The 21,229-nt window shown below is 41.8% G+C and overlaps 1 protein-coding gene and 1 long non-coding RNA gene across 2 annotated transcripts in view; both read right to left on the reverse strand.

The window, feature by feature from the left end:
- The window catches only part of LOC146673433 (uncharacterized), a 461,960-nt gene that overhangs the window by 20,911 nt on the left and 419,820 nt on the right, over nucleotides 1-21,229 (reverse strand). The window lies entirely within an intron of this gene.
- Nucleotides 3,422-6,511, reverse strand: LOC146673436 (uncharacterized). The gene is made up of 2 exons (XM_085401727.1): nucleotides 6,423-6,511; nucleotides 3,422-5,248 (listed from the first exon to the last, which is right to left on the reverse strand). Exons 1-2 carry the CDS (start codon nucleotides 6,428-6,430, stop codon nucleotides 3,625-3,627), a joined length of 1,632 nt encoding a protein of 543 aa, XP_085257853.1. The 5' UTR covers nucleotides 6,431-6,511; the 3' UTR covers nucleotides 3,422-3,624.

Here is a 21,229-nt window from a genome sequence, read left to right on the forward strand (position 1 = left end):
CTAAAACATGTTACATGCTAAAACAGAAATAGAGAAAAGAAAATAGAAGCCCCTTTAAAAACAAGCAAATATAGGTTACATAGATTTAGTTTTTTGTTTTGTTTTGTTTATTTCTTTGATTTTGTAAATGCTAGACAGCTTCAGAAGACTACACAGGTTCTAATTTACAGAAATGTTGTTTAAAATAGTGATAAACTGTATCAGTCTGAGACTTGTATAAAAAAACACTTGTTTGGTTTTCTATTTGGAGTCAGGCTAATTTCAGAGTCATTTTAAAGCTAAATCAAAAGTATTTCATTTTATTTTCTTGTTTATTATACAAGAAAAAAATATTTTAGCGATACCTAGTCTATATAATCCACTTTAAATGCTCTACTCTACAACCTTAACTTAACATTGAAACAAAAACCTAAGCCTGGCGTAACTCCCTTTCCAAACGTCAGTGCTACACATCGCCAACAGCTCCACATTTTCTTCCTCTGTACCTGGACAGTGCAGCACCTAAGGACTGCACACTAGCATCACCTCTTGTATTGTTGATCCAAGTCTTTGGATAATGCTGATGTAAATGCCTATCATTGATTTTAAATGAATAATATATGCATTTGAAGAAGCATGGAATTTGTGCTACCTAGATATTTGTTAGATAGATATTCAATTCAATTCAATTTTATTTATATAGCGCCAAATCACAACAAAAGTCGCCTCAAGGCGCTTCATAGATACAGAGAAAAAAACCCAACAATCATATGACCCCCTATGAGCAAGCACTTTGGCGACAGTGGGAAGGAAAAACTCCCTTTTAACAGGAAGAAACCTCCGGCAGAACCAGGCTCAGGGAGGGGCGGCCATCTGCTGCGACCGGTTGGGGTGAGAGAAGGAAGACAGGATAAAGACATGCTGTGGAAGAGAGACAGAGGTTAATAACAGATATGATTCAATGCAGAGAGGTCTATTAATACATAGTGAGTGAGAAAGGTGACTGGAAAGGAAACACTCAATGCATCATGGGAATCCCCCGGCAGCCTACATCTATTGCAGCATAACTAAGGGAGGATTCAGGGTCACCTGGTCCAGCCCTAACTATATGCTTTAGCAAAAAGGAAAGTTTTAAGCCTAATCTTAAAAGTAGAGATAGTGTCTGTCTCCCGAATCCAAACTGGAAGCTGGTTCCACAGAAGAGGGGCCTGAAAACTGAAGGCTCTCCCTCCCATTCTACTTTGAAATACTCTAGGAACAACAAGTAGGCCTGCAGAGCGAGAGCGGAGCGCTCTAATAGGGTGATATGGTACTACAAGGTCATTAAGATAAGATGGGGCCTGATTATTTAAGACCTTGTATGTGAGGAGCAGGATTTTGAATTCAATTCTGGATTTAACAGGAAGCCAATGAAGGGAAGCCAAAACAGGAGAAATATGCTCTCTCTTTCTAGTCCCTGTCAGGACTCTTGCTGCAGCATTTTGGATTAGCTGAAGGCTTTTCAGTGAGTTTTTTGGACATCCTGATAATAATGAATTACAGTAGTCCAGCCTGGAAGTAATAAATGCATGAACTAGTTTTTCAGCGTCACTCTGAGACAGGCTATTTCTAATTTTAGAGATGTTGCGCAAATGGAAGAAAGCAGTTTTACATATTTGTTTAATATGTGCGTTGAAGGACATGTCCTGGTCAAAAATGACTCCAAGGTTCCTCACCGCGTTACTGGAGGCCAAGGTAATGCCATCCAGAGTAAGAATCTGGTTAGATACCATATTTCTAAGATTTTCAGGGCCGAGTACAATAACCTCAGTTTTATCTGAATTAAGAAGCAGAAAGTTAGCGGCCATCCAGGTCTTTATGTCTTTAAGACATTTCTGCAGTTTAACTAATTGGTGTGTGTTATCTGGCTTCATGGACAGATAGAGCTGGGTGTCATCTGCATAGCAGTGAAAATGTATGCTATGTCTTCTAATGATACTGCCTAAGGGAAGCATGTATAATGTAAACAGAATTGGTCCTAGCACTGAACCCTGTGGAACTCCATAATTAACCTCAGTGTGTGAAGAGGACTCTCCATTTACATGCACAAATTGGAGTCTATTAGATAGATATGATACAAACCACTGCAGCGCAGTACCTGTAATACCTACAGCATGTTCTAATCGCTCTAATAGGATATTATGGTCAACAGTATCGAACGCTGCACTGAGGTCTAGCAGGACAAGCACAGAGATGAGTCCACTGTCAGAGGCCATAAGAAGATCATTTGTAACCTTCACTAAAGCTGTTTCTGTGCTGTGCTGAGCTCTGAAACCTGACTGAAACTCTTCAAATAAGCCATTCCTCTGCAGATGATCTGTTAGCTGTTTGACAACTACTCTTTCAAGGATTTTTGATATGAAAGGAAGGTTGGAGATTGGCCTATAATTAGCTAAGACTGCTGGGTCTAGAGATGGCTTTTTGAGTAAAGGTTTAACTACAGCCAGCTTGAAGGCCTGTGGTACATAGCCGATTATTAGAGATAGGTTGATCATATTTAAGATCGAAGAATTAATTAATGGCAGGACTTCTTTGAGCAGTTTTGTAGGAATGGGGTCTAAAAGACACGTTGATGGTTTGGAGGAAGTAATTATTGAAGTTAACTCAGAAAGATCAATTGGAGAAAAAGAGTCTAACTTAACATCAATGGTACTAAGAGTAACTGTAGATAATATTACATCTGTGGGATGATTATTGGTAATTTTTTCTCTAATGATAAAAATTTTATTTGTGAAGAAGTTCATGAAGTCATTACTAGTTAACGTTAAAGGGATGGTTGGCTCAAAAGAGCTCTGACTTTTTGTCAGCCTGGCTACAGTGCTGAAGAGAAACCTAGGGTTGTTCTTATTTTCTTCAATCAGTGATGAATAGTAAGATGTTCTGGCTTTGCGGAGGGCTTTCTTATAAAGCAGCAAACTATTTCTCCAGGCTAAATGATGATCCTCTAGATTTGTGACACGCCATTTCCTCTCCAGATTACGAGTCATCTGCTTTAGGGTACGTGTTTGAGAATTATACCACGGAGTCAGGTACTTCTGATTTGAGGCCTTAGTTTTCACAGGAGCTACAGTATCCAGAGTCGTACGTAGTGAGGAGGTGAAATTATTAACAAGATAATCGACCTCTGTTGGAGTAGCCTTCAGATAGCTGCTCTGCTCTGTGTTGGTACAGGGCATTGGAGATGATAACAGTGGGTGGATTATATTCTTAAACTTAGTTACAGTGCTTTCAGAAAGACATCTACTTTGATAAAGTCTACTCTTCACCGCTGTGTAATCAATTATTGTAAATGTAAATGTTATCAGGAAATGATCAGACAGGAGAGGGTTTTCAGGAAACACTGTTAAATGTTCAGGTTCGATGCCATATGTTAAAACAAGATCTAGAGTGTGATTAAAGATATATATTATTTGTTAGATATTTCTACCTAGATTTGATTTAGTACAGTAGATATCTCCAGATATAATTTTATTACAGATTTAATGTTTTTTTTTTTTCATTTCTGATACAGTGTTAGTGTTATGCACCCCATGTTAATTCAGACAGATATAATACAATACACATCTAAATTATATCTGTACATCACAAACATATTTATTCTGAAGCCTAGACATTAGTGTAAACTTTGTTGTCATTGTTTTTTGTGAAGATTTTACATAGACCTGCATAAGCATACTTTACTCCACTTCGAACTATTTCGTTGACCAGATTTGCCTGCCTCTTCAGCTTCTGCAACTTTTCTGTTTCGCCTTTCTCCTTCATCTTCTCAATCAGGAAGTCCAAGTGGACATAAGTGGACACTGAATCTACTTTCAAGGCAATTTCATTCAGTCTGTCAACATGCTGGCAGGCCAAATTAATCCACTTTTCTTTATCTGCTTCAAGGTTTTCTATTTCTTTTTGGAGATCATCCAAAAGGCTTGATGCATCCACAGATGCTGCTTTGCTCTTTTCGTACTTTTCCTTCACATCTGTTAGAGTTTTCTGAACTTTCTTTGTCTTTGTAACATAGATGTATTTTTCTTTAATGTGAGCGGATGCAAGACACTTCCTGGTACAAGCAGTGCAGCGCCCATCTTTTATGACCTCACAGTGTTCAGGTTTCCAGGCTATTGTGCAGCCAGGGTAGTGACAGTTCTCCTCACAGAATGTGCAGCAGACGGCTCCTTCAAAAAAAAACAGCCCCCACATTCCACCATTAATAAGCTCTTTTTCTTTGTATGGCTCATTGACTTCTACTTCAAACTCTTTATTCATCTTCATCTCTTGTTCATATTGCTTCAGAGCTTGCTGAGTCTGTTTGAGTTCTGCCTGTTTTAGTGCAATTAACATGAGGCGGTCTTGCAGATTTTGGATGCAGGCTGTTAGTCTGATGTGTTCCTTCATAACTTCCACAGTTGTCTCCAGTTTTTGAGGTGTGATATTTTCTAGAAAGTCTGTAAACTGTCTCATTTCTTGTGCTGAAATTTCATGAGCATGCTGCAAGTTCCCTCTTTGCTTAGTTCGATCTTGATGCTGGCAGTTATCAAACATAAAGTGAAGAGGTACATTTATTTCATTTCTGGCACATTTAATATTTGCAGCTTCAAGAGCTTGAATGAGATTCATCGGTGTCACTCCATTTGAATATGTAATGAGGGTAACAATGTTTTTCTCCAAGTCTTTTCCAAACAGAGACATCACTGAATTCAAGATGTACACAAGGCGGTCATTAAGTCTACATTCACTTGCCTTCACCACCAGACCCACCACATCAATTTCATGAAATCCTTCCTGAGAGCGAAATAAGTCAAACAATCGTTGAGTGACGATGACGTCATGTTCGATCCCTTGGGTGTTTCCATATCCAGGAGTATCAATAATGGTCAGAGAGTAAGGCAGAGTTTTATTTTCAAAATCAAAGACCTCATACAGAATCACATCTGATGTCTGACTCTGAAAAGTACTTTGATTCTTGTCAGCTATGATCTGAAACCAGACTTCATCCTCCCACTTCACTCCCATGGTGTAGTTTACCAGAGCGTTGATCAGACTAGATTTTCCTGCTCCTGTTTCTCCCACAAGTAAGATGGTTTTATTTGGCTTGCTTGGATTTTTTTTGCCAAAGGTAACTCTTCTTAAAGTGCCAACTATGTCAGTCGTTGTTGTCAGCTTGTAACAACTAGGAGATCCTTTTTTGATCAAATCACATTTTGAGATGATGCTCTTTAGTTTTGATGACTGCATATCCCTGCCATAAAACAAATACAGTAAACTTTAAGAGTGATTAAATTTAATGTGTATTTCTTATTAGCAAATTGCTAAACTTGATTTTAAAACAAATGTGTAATGAGCAGAGCTTTTAATCCATCCATCCATTTTCTGCCACTTATCTGGGTTTGGGTCATAGGGACAGTAGTCTAAGCAGAGAAGCCCAAGTCAGCTGAAAGATATAATCGCTCAAGTTGGATTTGGCCTGGGGTGGGTCCTCTTAGAAGGACATGCCTGAAACACTTCAAAACACCAGGTACCTGTTATGGTCCCTGTGCCTCCTCGGCCAGCCCAGTGTGGCCACAAGTGTTTGTTGTTTTTCTCTCGCTCTCTCTCCCCTACCTGTCTGCCTGGGCGGAGCTCTGATTGGGCTCCTGCCCTTGGCCCACGCACCTGCAGCTGATCTCGAGCGAATTGCAGTTCTCTGGCTCTTAAGGCTGGGGCTCTGAGCTATTCGTCGCTGGAATATTGAGTAACTCTCGTTAGTATTGCCTGGCTTCCTTGCGATTCTACTGTTCCCGTGTTTGCCTTCGACTTATCCTCGTCTGTGTAAACAGGTTTACCTGGATCAGCCCTTTTGTGACCCCTGGACCCCGTGAGTAGGAGAGTGAGCTGAGCTGCTTGTGTGGAGACTGTTTGGATGAGGAGCAGAGCGAGTGCAAAGAAGTGTGTCTCCCCAGCCTATTGATCCCCGGGACCCTGGTGTCCCCCCCCCCCCCCTTCACGTGTATATAGTGCACCAGTGTGATTAATAAAGTGTCGTTGAACTGTGCTACCTCAGTCTGCGCCTGAGTCCGTTCCACCCCCGTGACAGTACCTAAGACTCCAAGACCAGACAAACCAACCTGTGCACTGCCTGGATTGACTACAAGAAGGCCTATGACTCAATGCCCCACACATGGATCATGATCTACTCAGTGGACTCAATGGAATGTGTCAGACAACACTGGAGGCCAAATTCAAATCAATAGCATAAATCACCATAAGTCACTACCAAAGAGATGACCTTGTGATCAGTAAGTGACCTGCTCTACCTCCTGAGCTACAGCCATTAACATGAGTGATAAACATGAGTAAACTCTCAGTAGGTAGTGTACACTCACAGACAAGTGGTAGAAAATGAATAGATTGATGAACATATAGCAATGACTTACTTTGCCATGATAAAAACTTGAGATCAAGCTTTAAACTGTGATGAAGGCCTGAAGAGAAAAGAGAAAAAAGTTTAGTAAACTGGTGGTTTCCTTGACTTAGCAAAGTCAGCCAATTAGTTTCTGTGATGGAGTATAATTTACAATATTGGAATATTATTCTTCATAACAGTTGGTATTTCATTAATCTGAATTTTACTCCAGTCCGACAATCAATATGTGTTGCAATGTCACACAGTGAAAAAAAAGAAAACATGTTTGTTTTGCAGAAAAATTCAAGAGAGTAAAGTTTTGGTGCTGCCACAGTAATGTTTTATTTTTAAAAAAATTGAGCATCCACATAAAATGGAGACATTTACACAATAATAATTTACAACCTGAGGTCTGAAAAAGTTGGAATGATGTGTAAAATCTAAACAGAATTCAATGATTTGCAAATCTTATCAACACAGAAAATATACAAAATATTTCAACTGAGAAAATGTGCCATTTTAAGAACAAATATTTGCTCATTTTGAATTTGATTAAAAAAATGGAAATAACAAAAGACTAGATGAAATGTGTTAAAAAGAAACATCGGGAAGATAATTTCTCCACAGCATGCACATCTATATACAACAATTTTACAATAATGTTCATAAATGTGAAATGTTCATAAATGAAATTGCTAAGGCTTTGAATGTCTCGACATACAAACAAATACAAACATACAATTCTCTGTGTGCAAGGGACAAGGCTGGAAATTAATACTGAATGGACGTGCTCTTAACTCCCTTGAGAAGCACTGTATTAAAAGAGGAATTTTCATGAATGTGCACAGCTCGGATTGACATTTTTACTTTTGTTATACTGTTTTGTTTTGTGCACATAAGTGGTCCGCAGGTGCACATTCGGTGTCAAAATAAAAGATGCACACCAGATGAGAAATTGCAATGCGCGTTTGCATACATAAGATTTTCTGGAGGAAGACAGACATTTATTTAGAACTCAAAGATGTCGAAGAAGCAAGCTCCTTTAAGCAATTACTTTGATGTTCCTCCACCTCCAGAAAAATGTCAGAAGAAGCGCAAAAGAAGCGCATATTCTCGGAAAAGTGTTTGCAGGAGGTGAGCTGGCTTCAAACAAATGATGATTGCACAGAGAAGTGGTGCAGAATATGCCATGAAAATCGTACTCTAGCAGACAAAAACAGTGTCTTTTATATGTACCGTATTTCCCGGACTACAAAGCGCACCTGAATATTAGCCGCACAAGCTAAAATCAGGGGAAAATCCTGTTTTGTACATACATTAGCCGCACCTGACTAAAGGCCGCAGGTGTTTCAATGTTGACTTATCATATGTAAGAGAATATGCACAAAGGGAATTGTCAGGAAAGAGATGGCTGTTTGGAGACACACCCCTTTTATTAATATTTTGAAAAACAAGTTATGGGTACATATTTGCATAACCTTTTAGGTATATGTACAAGTAGCGGTAATTACAAGTACGAAACATGTGCTGTGCTTCATAAATGAGTAACAAATGTAGTACATAACAATAACCTACAGCACACCAGAAAAATAGATTCAGACTACCTTTTAGGCTCAGGTGCAGTGACACGGCTTTAACAAGAAGAAAAGTCAGTCATTCACCACCATCTTCCTCTTCTTCCTGCGCACTAAAACCACCAAAGTCCTCTTCTCCAGTGTTGGAAACGAACAGGCTCAGGGTGGCTTCGTCATCCACTCTCAGCTTCTTTCCTTCGTTGTCACTTACAAAACCAAAGATAATCCTCGTTGTCAGTGTCAGAGTCGAACACCCTCTGAAGGGCCATGGCGGTGTCCTCCTCCGTTGGTGATCATTGATGTTTTCACACTTTTCCACGCTGTCAGATTCCACCGGTGGAGTTGAGCATAACTTGCTTTTCGCAAGTTTATCGCCGCACATCATCCACGACTCCTGCTGAACGCGTAGCGCTACTTTGAAGTTTGTTTTTCGCGCTACTTGTACGGCACTATGTTGCCTGGCGGATGGACACGTGACCAACATACCACTCTTGAACCCCGATACTGTGTGTCTGATCACATGCCCTTCCGCCAGGCAACGTAGTGCCGTACAACAGCGGAACAAACAAAACAAATCGTCTTACGATATAACAAAAATCATGGATAATCCATAGAAAAGCCGCACCTGACTAAAAGCCGCAGGGTTCAAAGCTTGTGGAAAAAGTAGCGGCTTATAGCCCGACAATTACGGTATGCAAATGTGCGTTAAAACTTCTTATCTGGTGTGCGTCTTTTATTTTGCGAATGCGCACCTGCAGACCACTTATGTGCACCCCTGTCTATAAAGTTATTCTATTTTTAATTCTAATGATTCTGTCATAAAAATTATTGCATGGACTTTCAGCGTGGTCAGTGTTGAGCCATTCAGTTGTTCGGTCAGTCTGTCTCTTATGTTCTGTTCATAAGAGACAGACTGTTCTCTATTCTCTCTCTCTATGTGACAAGAGTTCATTGTGAGAACCGTTCTCTCAACCATTCACACTTGCAGGTTAAAGCTTCCTCATGCACAGAAGCCAAATGTGAACATGATACAGAAACACAGCTGCAGTGACTGACCCGACACACTGTATCATACTGAGGAGTGTTTATTGCAAATCACATCTCTGCCACATCTTCTCTGGACCAAAGATTATTTAAAATGGAGTCCAAGAATTGCAAAGTGGAAAAGTCAGAGGAATCAAAATTTTGAATTCTTTTTTGGAAAACATGGATGCTGTGTCCTCTGGCTTCTTATCAGTGGTCACTTCATAGCCTGCATCTCTAATGGCTTCAGAGCAGTGATTCTTAACCAATAGGCCGCGAGCCACACCTTGAGGGCCACAAAGGAATTTGAGCTTTACACCTCTAAAAGGGCTGCGGGACATCAGAAGTTATCAATTGAAGACACCAGGGACTACTGTTATACATAAAAACCTCAGTTACAATACAGCTTCCTACCACTTTGTGGAAGTTGTTAAATCAGCCTCAATAAGTAAGCAAAGAAGACACTCTGCCCGCTGTTTGCAGTTAGCAAAATATGGAGAAGTTCTTAATACGCAAAAATGAAGATGAAAGTGACAACCCCTCAACTCAACTCAAAGTGACAACTCCCAAAAGGAAAAGTTTTTGCACAAGTACAACCCTGACTTCTTGAAATATGGGTTTGTGAATGGAGAAAAAGAGGCAGACCCGAGAGCCCAATGTGTGGGGTGTAGACTATTGCCACCCAACTAAGCATTGAAGCCTTCAAAATTAAAAACGGCATCTTGAAACCAAACATCCCACACTCGCAAGAAAGCTGGTGAAATATTTCAAGAGAAAAATAAACGGACTGCAGATGCAGAAACGGTCTGTTGTGTCACTGACTGGTAACTCTAAATGTGCTTTAAAAGCTAGCTACCTCATATCCAGATTTGTGGTACAGAGTAGAACGTTTTTGCTACAGCGGAAGAGTTGATTTTGCATGCTGCTGTACATGTGCATCAGATAACTGGAGAGGCTGCTGCAAAAAAGCTAGCAACTGCCATCCCACTCGCAAATGACACTGTGAGACACTGAATCAAGGACTTGGCCTTAGACATACAGCATCAACTTTTGGAAAGAATAAAAAGTAGCCAGTTTTCCCCTTGGCAGCTAGACAATTCCAGTGATGTCACAAATGGTGCAAACAGAGACTGCAGCGTGTTGTGCGCTCTGCTGAGAAGGTGATTGGCTGCAGACTCCCATCTCTGCAGGACCTGTACACCTCCAGGACATTGCGGCGTGCAGCTTGGATCTCAGCTGACCCTTCTCACCCTGGATACAGTCTGTTTGACCTGCTCCCCTCAGGCAGGAGGCTCCGGTCCATTCGCACCAGAACCTCTCGCCATAAGAACAGTTTCTTCCCCTCTGCTGTTGGACACATGAACAATAACCATATGACTGTTCCCACCACTAACACATGACCCTACGCTGTGTTCACTGCATCATTCCATGTTTGGCACTGATCACCACCTGCACTCATGTATATATCTTTCTACGTAGCACTCTTAATTCTTATTCTCATGTATATATCTCATGTATATCTCATGCACATATCTTTCTACGTAGCACTTTTAATTCTTATTCTTACTTTTATTTTTTCATGTCTATTTAAGTGCTATTTATGACACTATGTTTGCACTGAAGCACCGCAGCAATTTCCTAATGTTGTAAACCTGCTCAACATTTGGCAATAAACCCCTTTCTGATTCTGATTCTGATTACTGCTGGTTTTTGTTCATTATCGCTGAGATCTTAACCCCTCAGGTGAGTCTGTCTGTCTGTCAGCACCTTTCACAACTGACAGAAAATCTGATTAATATTTCCTTCAGGATCCCAGAGAAGGACATTTGTGGATGTTTGACACATTTTCTGTGGATCCCACTGAAAATGATGTTGCTATGCCCTCGGATCATGTTCCCACTGACAGCTCTCTAAAGTTGCAGTGGGGAAAACCTGACCTGGGCTCCTTCTGGATTGCTGTCTCAAAGGATTACCCATTTCTGGCACTGAGAGCTGTGAAACCTTTTTTCCCATTCACAATCAGGATCAAAGTTGGGATTTTCATTGTGGCCACAATCAAGATCAAAGACCAAAACAGACTCAAAGCAACACTGGAAAGTACTCTGAGAATGAGCCTTTGTCCACCCAGACTGATCTGATCGTGTCTCAGAGGCTCAAGAAATGGACTGTTGTGACTGTTTGTTGTTGGTCATTTGTCTCAAATATAAAGAGTAACTTCTGGTTCTGCCAATGAAAAAAGGTTTACTCCTAAAGAAACTTTCAGATTCACTCACAGTTGATGAGGATATATTTTAATTTGCACTTTTTTAACCCTTTAAAACTGGTCAGAGCGGGCACGCTCCGTTTTGCGTAACTATTTTTAAATCCCGGTAGCACTGCAACCACGTAAGCTAGCGCAATAATTTTTTTTGCATATGAAACTGGAGGAGTTGTGCTTACATCTTATGCCATCAGCTTGTCCTAGGTCACAGTTTCCTTCCACATATAGCTTTGCAAAAACTGCATAAAAAGCGCTTGCAGCAACAAAAACATAATATTCCACAAACACGCTTTGCCGATCCGATCAGCTGTTCATAACACTTCCTAAGTCCATCAGCGTGAACAATCGCATGTTCGCCATGACCTGCCCAAAACCAGATATGACGTCATTTTAGCGGAAATGTAGTTTTTTAACCATCAGGACCTCATGAGCCTATACTGGTGTTCTTAAAAGTTATCTTTGACTTTATGACTTTCTGTGTTGTTTAGAACTCATATTGGAACTAACCTTAACTTCTGTGTGTAGATATCCCTCTTCTGGACCAAATCACGGGACCTGTGTTGGCCCAAGTGTGGCAGCGTGTGTGGAGTTTTGGAGCGAGTGCGGCTGAAGAGGAGTGCGTGTGTGCGGAGGAGCTGTGGCGGTGACTGTGTGGAAGAGGAAGTGTGTGTGTGGATTCCCCCCCCCCCCCCCCCCCCTTCTCTCCCTGGAGCCCTGGACCCCCCTCCCAACTCACTGTACATATATATAGCACTGAGGTGATCCCTGTTGTGAATAAATCTCCTTTTGTTCTCTTAGGAAGAACTGTCTGCGCGTGAGTCCGTTCAGTAGCCATGACATAAGGTTAAGAAACCCTGCTTTAGGGCAATACATGTTCCCATCCAGGAAATTCTTCCATATTTCAGCAAGACAGTGCTAAATAGTGCTAAACGGTGTAATACATCTATTCCAGATCTATTCCAAGACAAACAGTTTTAGGTTGTTTTCTGAGCACCAGCAGGACAAATTTCTACCTTTGCCCTATACATACCCAACCACGTTGGTGTCATCAGAATACTTGAGTTGGTTGTATGGATTAGTGTACAGTTATTGTTATTGTTGTTAAAAAATACAAAAAGGTGCACAGTAGTTGGGAGTGCTATGCTGCTGCATACGGCGAAACACCCCACCATATTAAATGGGAAAGACTGTTCAATAGTAATATTCATTCGTATGGTTAACAAATTCTACAGGCCTGGCTTTCTGGGGCCTAGTGGACCATAAGTGAACAGTTTTTGGTAATGTCAAATATAGATAAATAAAGGTGTGAAACAGGATCATATCAAAATTCAGCCATAAATCGGCTGAATTTATAAATGATATAAACCAATGCCAAAAGGAAACTAACTACAACCTAAACTGAGAAAAACTAATACTAAACACAGAACACTAAGAACATGGTAAAATGGAACATGGAAAAAGAAAAGTACAGAACTTGACAAGTACAAAGGGAAAACAGACACCATGGCTGTATCCCAATTCAGGGTCTGTAGCCTTAAAGTACGCAGCCTCAACAATCCTCAAGGGCCGCGTACTCAAAGACCACTAAGGCCGGAAGTGCGATGCTTGTGAAATGGGACGGTCTAGCCTCCATTGAGCTGTCCAGGTTGCCTAGCAACCATGATACTAACAGCTGGAAACTTTTCATACAGCTTTGTTTGACAGACATGAAGGAGAAAATCTTTTGTTCATTTGTTTGTTTGTTTCTACATGAGCTTTGATCATTCTCTGTAAGATTAAGCTCAGCGCCGTATATTTTAAAGTAAAGGCTTTAAAACCAAGTTAGTACAAACGTCACTAATGTCACATAACTTTGCCGACATGTGGCCAACAGTAATGTTTTAATGTTCTTCATTATTAAACATTTGCACATAAATAAGTGACATCATATTCAGTACTTACTTAAAGTTTACTCTTCGGCCGCCCCTCATCCGCCGTTTTTTTCTGCAAAATTATCCACACCCACCACCGCGCTATGCATTCTGGGATATGTTGGGCCACGAAGTCTACACCGCCACAGCCTTAAAATTCAGGGAAATGAAGGACGCATTTGAGGGCCGCATTTCAAGCAGCCTTCGAATTGGGACAGCCTTTGGCGCGCCGCTGTGACGTAATCGGCCTTGAAATGCGTACTTTAAGGCTGCAGACCCTGAATTGGATACAGCCCATATATACACAAGAAGGTGATTAGGAGGTAACACAGCTGGGATGAATTAGATAATGCTACAGGGGAAGCAAAAATGAACACATTGAACACAGGATGAGAGACTATCAAAATAAAACACACTGAGATGCAGTGTCATGGTCCCTGTAGCTGTGTCCCAATCCAGAGACTGCACGCTTCGCGGACTACGTGGGGCAGGTACTACGAAGTGCGAGAAGGGTGGAAGTGAAATGGAATGGTCTGGCCTTCGTCAGGCTGCTCAGGTTACCTAGCAACCATTATACTGACTGCAAGAAACGTTTCATACAGCTGTGTTTGACAGAAATGAAGGAGAATTTATTTATTTTTTTGTTAACACAGACTTCATGGCTTTTCCTATAATACCTGGTGGGGTAGTCTCTAGTCAAAATGCCCGGGCCCATTTTTTCTCCCAGTCCAGCCCTGCAATAAAGTATTATATTTTATCATATTCCAGAGTAAAGTTTAGAGTATTAGAGGTAATGTCTTCATAATTTATCTAGTGCTGCATCCTTTCTAGTGCACATTTTGATTAAATCACTGCCACTTACAGATGAAATTACCACATTTCATCTGTAAATACTAAAGATCTGGAAGAAGTTAGTTAAAGTCCTGAACCTCTTGATATTCAAGCCTTTGAATAAAAACAAATGCTGTTGTGACAGTGAGGCACACGGTCTTCTTGGCATATATGTATGATTTCCATACATTTTACACCAGATGACCACTTTAGTTGTAAGATTCAGATAATTATTTATTAAAAGCTAGATATTTTAAATGAGAATAAGAAAGAAAAGTATTTCTTTGTGCCTCACTCTCCCTGTTAATAACTTACCTGCCCCCCTCACAAAACTTTGCTAGACCCACCCCTGCACAGTTACCAGCTGTCAGCTACATAGAAAAGGATCCTGGTGTTATTTGTCTCTCAGAAATAGTTCATAACTTCCCTTCAACTCATTCATGTCACCTAAAAGGTAAACCTGTTTCTCCATCACCTGTTCAGCTCTGATGGTTTCCCTCTCACCACATATCCAAACCGATATCATGACCAGCAGCTTTTACAGCTGTGGCTCCAGCAAACATCAGCTGATACTAGAAATTAATATTAAATAAATTCTAAAAACAGCTGATCAAGCTTAAATGGGCTGCTGTTGTTTAGCGCGACATCTGCTGGTTTCCTTATTATGGTGCAAAGTGAGCGATAAACAAACAAGAGAGAAAAGCCGATCAGCTGATCATTGATCAGTTTGATTGAAGTAGCAACAGGAGAGGGAGGGAGAGAGAATGACAGAAGAAGCTGTGCAGCGTAAAATAACTCAAGCGTTGTGTCTGTTTTTCATTCTAGCTGAAGTACGGGACAAATCACATTCCTTTTCACCTCAATACCATTTTCTTCAGAGTCCAAGAAAGGTGGGAGGGTGCAGCCGACCTCATCGGCTGTAATTGGTCCAGCCCATAGTCGATCATGACCAATTGTCCAATTCACTACCTTTCATTGTTTATAACATTAAAAAAATAAAAATAAAATAAAAACAAAAAATCATCATCGGCAAAATGGGCAAATGGCTTTTATGCCCAATGTCCAGTCTAGCTGTGCTTTATTGTCCTAATAGGGACAATAAAGCAATAATGTGCTGTGCTACCACAGAAGCTGTGGTTAAGGAGTCAAACAAAAAAAAAAAACAAACAACCCACAACAATACATAAATGGATTGATACATAAAGAAAACAAAAAATGAATTATATTTATTTGTAGTAAAAAACAGTATGTACAGTTTTGGATTAAGTTTTGGGTTAAGCAGTTTATCAGAATAAAAAGCAGGAAATAGACTGATTTTCTTTAATCAGTTGGAAGATGTCCTCATTCTAACATGAACTGCTCTTACCTGTGTTGTTTTCAGGAAGCTCTGGTAGAACTGAGGAGGAAAGAGCAGAGAGGAGATTGTGTTCAGAGGTTTTATACGCCATCAGAGGAGGGCGGGATTCTGTGGTCACATGATTTCAAAGAAACAAGAATAATTTTTTTCAAGTCATTCAAACATAAATACAACTGAACCAAAGATTTTGCATGTAGCTCAAAATTTAGACAAGTAAAGATTTTTAAACATTGCATTTGCAGCAGTGGCTTAATAATCAATAATTAAGAAGGTTATATATCAGACACTTTGTGTCTGGGGGTGGGCGTCCGGGTACACACTGGCTCACTCCTTGGCGGCCGCTTATCGGGGCCTGGGGCCTGGGGCTCGCTTGGGCCACTTCGGAGGTGGGGTGCCCCCGGCCTCTCGGCCTGGTGCTCGGTCACTCAGGCACAGCTGGCTGCCGGCGGAGCTCACGGGCGCGTCACTGCAACTCCCCCTGGCTTCTGCTCCGCGGCTGCTGAATGAGCCCTCATCTGGGACTCTCCTTAGCTCTTACTGGGACAGTGGCGCAGCTGCCCCTCTGTGGGTCTTCCTTGGTCTCTTGTGTTCTGGGGGCCTCTGGATGTCTGGAGTTTTGATCTCCTCCATACCTGCTTGATACCATAAAGGACAGGGCTGTGGCTCCCCACACTCCCTAGCAGATCATTACATGGAGAAACCTTTGGAATGCAAGCATGCTGATCCACACAGGTATGCACACAGGTGTACACATGGGTATTCACAGACGCGGACTACAGCTTTCTTGGCTGCTGCCTCAAAGCACACTGTGCGCTGTCTATCTTGCGTGCTGCACAATATCATTTATTATTTAGTATCTACTGATATCTAGTGCTAGCTAGTTTATTGTGATGGTGCTTTTTTTTTTTATTATGTTGCTCTTAGTTGTTTGCTTTCTCTTGTGTTTTTTTTCTCCATACAGGTGACCCAGGTGTTTTTTTTTTTGTTTTTTGTTTTTTGTTTTTCCTTTCTTCCCCCCCTTCTCACCGTCTCTTCTCCCCTTTGGTTTTCTTTCTCTCCCTCTCTTTCTTTCATTCTTTCCCCCTGTCCTATCCCCCAGTCATGTCTGTCCCGTTTGTAGAAACTGAAAATAAAATAAATTCATAATTATAATAAAGGTCAATCAAATGGACCAATATGGCAAGGCCATGATGATCCACTTGGTAAAATAAATCCGCTTGGCATCTTTCTTGGCCTTAAGACAACAATTCTGATGGCTATAGATCCAAACGGGACACAAAAAGAAAAAAAATAAATAAAAATTAAGAAGGTTAGTAGTGTATACAAGTCTTTTTTGTTTCCACGATATCACTGAAACTAATTAACAATCCCCTCTACTACTTCACTGACCTGATCAATGTCCCAGAAGTTTAACAGACTTAATGCTATACTCTGATTTTAAAGAGGTCCTGTCACTATTATTTCATATTTTTTTTTAAACAAAATCACATTTTAAACATTTAGAAATATCTCATTATACCTTACAGTGTGATTAGCTCATTGAGTAATCTAAACAGTAAACTTAAATAAAACATTTTCACTGTGTGGTTTTGGTCAGATTGCATATATTCCTTTAAGTCTATAAATGATGGAGTAAAAATGCAACTTTTTGTGCAAAAAAATACATATAAATGTAACAATACCCATCATCATTGTGATTATTAGTTAATAAAAGCAGAAGCAGTGCTAACAACCACACAATGTTTAAGTGTGATATTGTGCAAAGAATGCCCACAAATCAGCATTTTTTTTTTACCACTTCCCAGAATTGCTGGCAGGAAATGTTTTCGAGTTCTTTGTCTGCTTCAAAAATGGTATAAAAACCTCCACGTTTTAAGGAAGTGAAGGAAAACACGATTTTCATAGTTTCATAAAGTTTTTGCTTGACTTAAATGTAGTGACTCATTCCGGTTAAGATGGTGAAATACATAGTCTCCTGGCTCTTATGAATTATTCTCCTGGCTCTTGTGAAAGACACAATGAGAAAAATGTTCAAATGTTAACATGCGCACACACACACGCGCACACACACACACACACACACACACACACACACACACACACACACACACACACACACACACACACACACACACAGTAAAACCCTAAGCAGTATCTTGGATATGTGGCTTGCATTTTCTTAAATTTTACTTCAGTGATAAGGTAAAATTTTACTGCAGTTGTTAATGTCTTGAAAAGATCTATCTAGTACATTTACAAATGCAGTTTATTTAATGTCTAAGTCAGACAGACTTCCAACCACAGTTTGTCTTGTCTAGTTTTTGTTCTGCTGTTTTTCCCTGTTGTGGCTTCTGTGACACACACGCAGCTTCTATGGCATGTCTGTAAGTAATTTGGACAGAAGACATTCTGGTGGGTCATATAGTTTCTGTTCTGCTACTTTTTTGCTGTGGCTGAAACAACATAATCACAGCACGTGACTCATACACACATTTATAAGAACTTAATGCACATTTAAAAGTACTTATTCTGTCAGGGAAAACAAGGCAAACAGTGCTTGTCTTGAAAAAAATTGCTTCTCACCTGTTCAGGTGAACTGCCCTTCATTTTATTACTTCATCTTCATCTATTACTACATCTTGTCGATGCTGTTTCCTGTGGTTTATGGAAAAGGCTAACTGTATACCACTTATTTGTTGTTTTTGAAGGGAAAATCCTTAACCTGTTAATGGTTTCAGCTTTTGAAGCTGAGAGGACATGTTTTCTGGTTACATTTATATGGTAGATAAACCTCTGGTCTTTGACAGGAGCTTGACAAGCTGTCCTGGGGTCCGTTCTTCGTACCTCGCTAAGTAAGTTAGCTGGATTTGATTGTTGACGATTTCGTGTGATCTTGGATCGTTCGGTTCCCCGAAGCCCATCTGGGACTTGCTGCCATAGCAACAGAGCCGTAAGCGTAAACCTGCTCAGGAGCAGGTTTACTTTATGTAAACAGGATTAGATCGCGGCCACTCAGGTATGTCCGCTTCATTTATACGAAAGCAACAGCGATATTCCACCACTGTTTCACCATAAATAAATATTATCAATGTAACCAAAGATAATGCAGCACCTGATCCATTTATTTATTTCACACAGATACATAAAGGTCATTTCCTAAAAAAGGGAAATGTACTATTAACATTCTATTACATGTATGTGATTATTACAGATGTAATTCATATTTCAGAGTAGTAATTGTAAATTACTCCGTGTAATCAAGATGAGAGACCACGGCTATAAAAGCGAAGGTGGATTTGGGAAGCCTGTCGCAGCCATGTCCTGTCCGTTTACGCGAGCCACCCATTGCGGAAGGTGCAAGATTGATAAGGAGAGTCCTCAGAATTCAGCGTATATTGCGGGATAGACAGGATCCTTTAGCTCAGCGCGACAGTGTGCTCATAGAGAGATATCGAAATTACCGTGAGGGTATTATTTACTTAACCAACTTGTTGACGAGGGGGTGCAGGACCACCACCTGTCTTTTTTGGCTCTGCCCTTTTCTTGGTTGCTGTTATGAACAAACAGATTATTTCAGGGCCTCTTTCCAAGAGACGAAAAGCAATATAAGTGATAAATATTACCATTCTGTAGAATATTCTTATATTCCACTTTTACTTGTTCCCATGTTCTAGTGGGTCCTGTTGTGGCTCTAATGTGAAAGAGGATATAATATGCATGCATTACTGACTATATAAATTTCTGTGTGGATAACACCGTACCTACCAGGACTGTACGGTGTTTCTCCAACAACAAACCTTGGATTACCCCAGAAATTAAAACTGTCCTCAAGCAGAAGAGGAGGGCCTTCAAATCCAGAGACAAAGAGGAGTGCAGAGAGAGCTGAGGGGACTGATAAGGAATGGGAAGGAGAGCTACAGGCAGAAGATGGAGAACCAGCTTCAACAAAACAACGTTGGTGAAGTCTGGAGAGGCCTCAGAACCATCTCGGGCCACAAACAGCAGAACTCTCTGCCTGGGAGGGATGTGAGGTGGGCAAATGAACTGAATCATTTCTTCAACAGATTTGATTCAGCCATGAGGCAGTCTGCAACATCGGCTGCAGACTCACCCACCCCCACTGCTGCTGTTCCACCTCTGATACCTCAGACACTTCACACCTCCTCTATTCACCCTGCTCACTCCTCCCCACCCCCAACAACAGCATCCAATACACACTCAACACAAGGCTCCAGCCTGTCTCTCTCAACCACCCAGGTTAGGAGGGAACTGAGGAGGATTAATGGCAAGAAGGCAACGGGTCCAGATGGCATCAGCTCGAGGGTCGTCAGGTCCTGCGCAGACCAACTGTGTGGGGTGATGGAGCACCTCTTCAACCTGAGCCTGAGGTTGGGAAGAGTCCCACAGCTCTGGAAAACCTCCTGTGTTGTACCAGTGCCAAAGACTTCACGCCCCAAGGACCTCAACAGCTACAGGCCGGTGGCTCTGACATCCCACCTGATGAAGACCCTGGAGCGGTTGGTCCTGGCTCAGCTTCGGCGCCTAATAAGCTCATCACTGGACCCACTTCAGTTTGCCTACCAGCCTGGCATTGGAGCGGATGATGCCGTCATTCACCTCCTACATCGTTCCCTCGCTCACCTGGAGACCGCTGGAAGCACTGTGAGAATCATGTTCTTTGATTTCTCCAGTGCCTTCAACACCATTCTTCCCTTGGTTCTAAAGGACAAGCTGGTGAACTCTGGAGTGGACCATCACCTCACTACCTGGATTTTGGACTACCTCACCGACCGACCACAGTATGTGAGGACTCAGTCAGGGCTGTGTGTCGGACAGGGTCGTCTGCAGTACGGGGCCCCACAGGGAACGGTTCTGGCTCCGTTCCTCTTCACCATCTACACTGCAGACTTCTCCCACAATTCCACCCAGTGACTCTGCAATAGTCGGCCTCATCACTGATGGGGACGACAAGGAGTACAGAGGTCTGACCCAAGACTTTGTGGACTGGTGCCAGCTGAACTACCTCCAGATCAACGCCAGTAAAACCAAGGAACTGGTGGTAGACTTCCGCAGGCACAAGCATTCTCCACTGCAACCACTGAACATCCAAGGTATGGACATTGAGACTGTGGACAGCTACAGGTACCTTGGTGTTCATCTGAACAATAGACTGGACTGGACTCATAACTCAGACGCCCTCTACAGGAAAGGGCAGAGCAGGCTGTACCCGCTGCGGAGACTCAGGTCATTTGGAGTGGAGGGCCCACTCCTGAAGACCTTCTATGACTCTGTTGTGGCTTCTGCTATCTTTTATGGTGTGGTCTGCTGGGGCGGCAGCATCTCTGCTGGGGACAGGAAGAGACTGAACAGGCTGATCCGAAGGGCCAGCTCTGTTCTAGGATGCCCTCTGGACCCAGTGGAGGTGGTGAGTGACAGGAGAATGGTGGCTAAGCTGTCATCCCTGTTGGACAACATCTCCCACCCCATGCAGCAGACTGTGACAGCACTGAGCAGCTCCTTCAGTGGGAGACTGCGGCACCCACGGTGTGGGACGGAGAGATTTCGCAGGTCTTTCCTCCCCACTGCTGTCAGACCAGAGCGTTCTCACTCCCGAGGCGTAACATGTCGACGTTTTGTCACGTCCCGCGGCGTTCCTGAGGAACGCGAAAGGAGACCTTCGGCGTTCTTATGGTACGTGGCGGGTTATGGCTGGAATCCAGTGCAATGACGCTCCCGCGGGAGTAGACGTTCCAGCCCTGTATTCCAGCCCTAAACCTAACCTTATCCCTAGCCCTGACCATAACCTTATTCCTGACCTAAACCACGATTCACTAAGAAATTGGTTTCCCTTTGTGTATGGTTTTGGGGACCAGGGCGGGGCAA

The sequence above is a fragment of the Rhamphochromis longiceps genome, linkage group LG3, assembly GCF_057381845.1.
Source record: "Rhamphochromis longiceps isolate RC_006_pf linkage group LG3, R_longiceps_female_GT1.1, whole genome shotgun sequence".
In the NCBI taxonomy this organism is placed as follows: Eukaryota; Metazoa; Chordata; class Actinopteri; order Cichliformes; family Cichlidae; genus Rhamphochromis; species Rhamphochromis longiceps.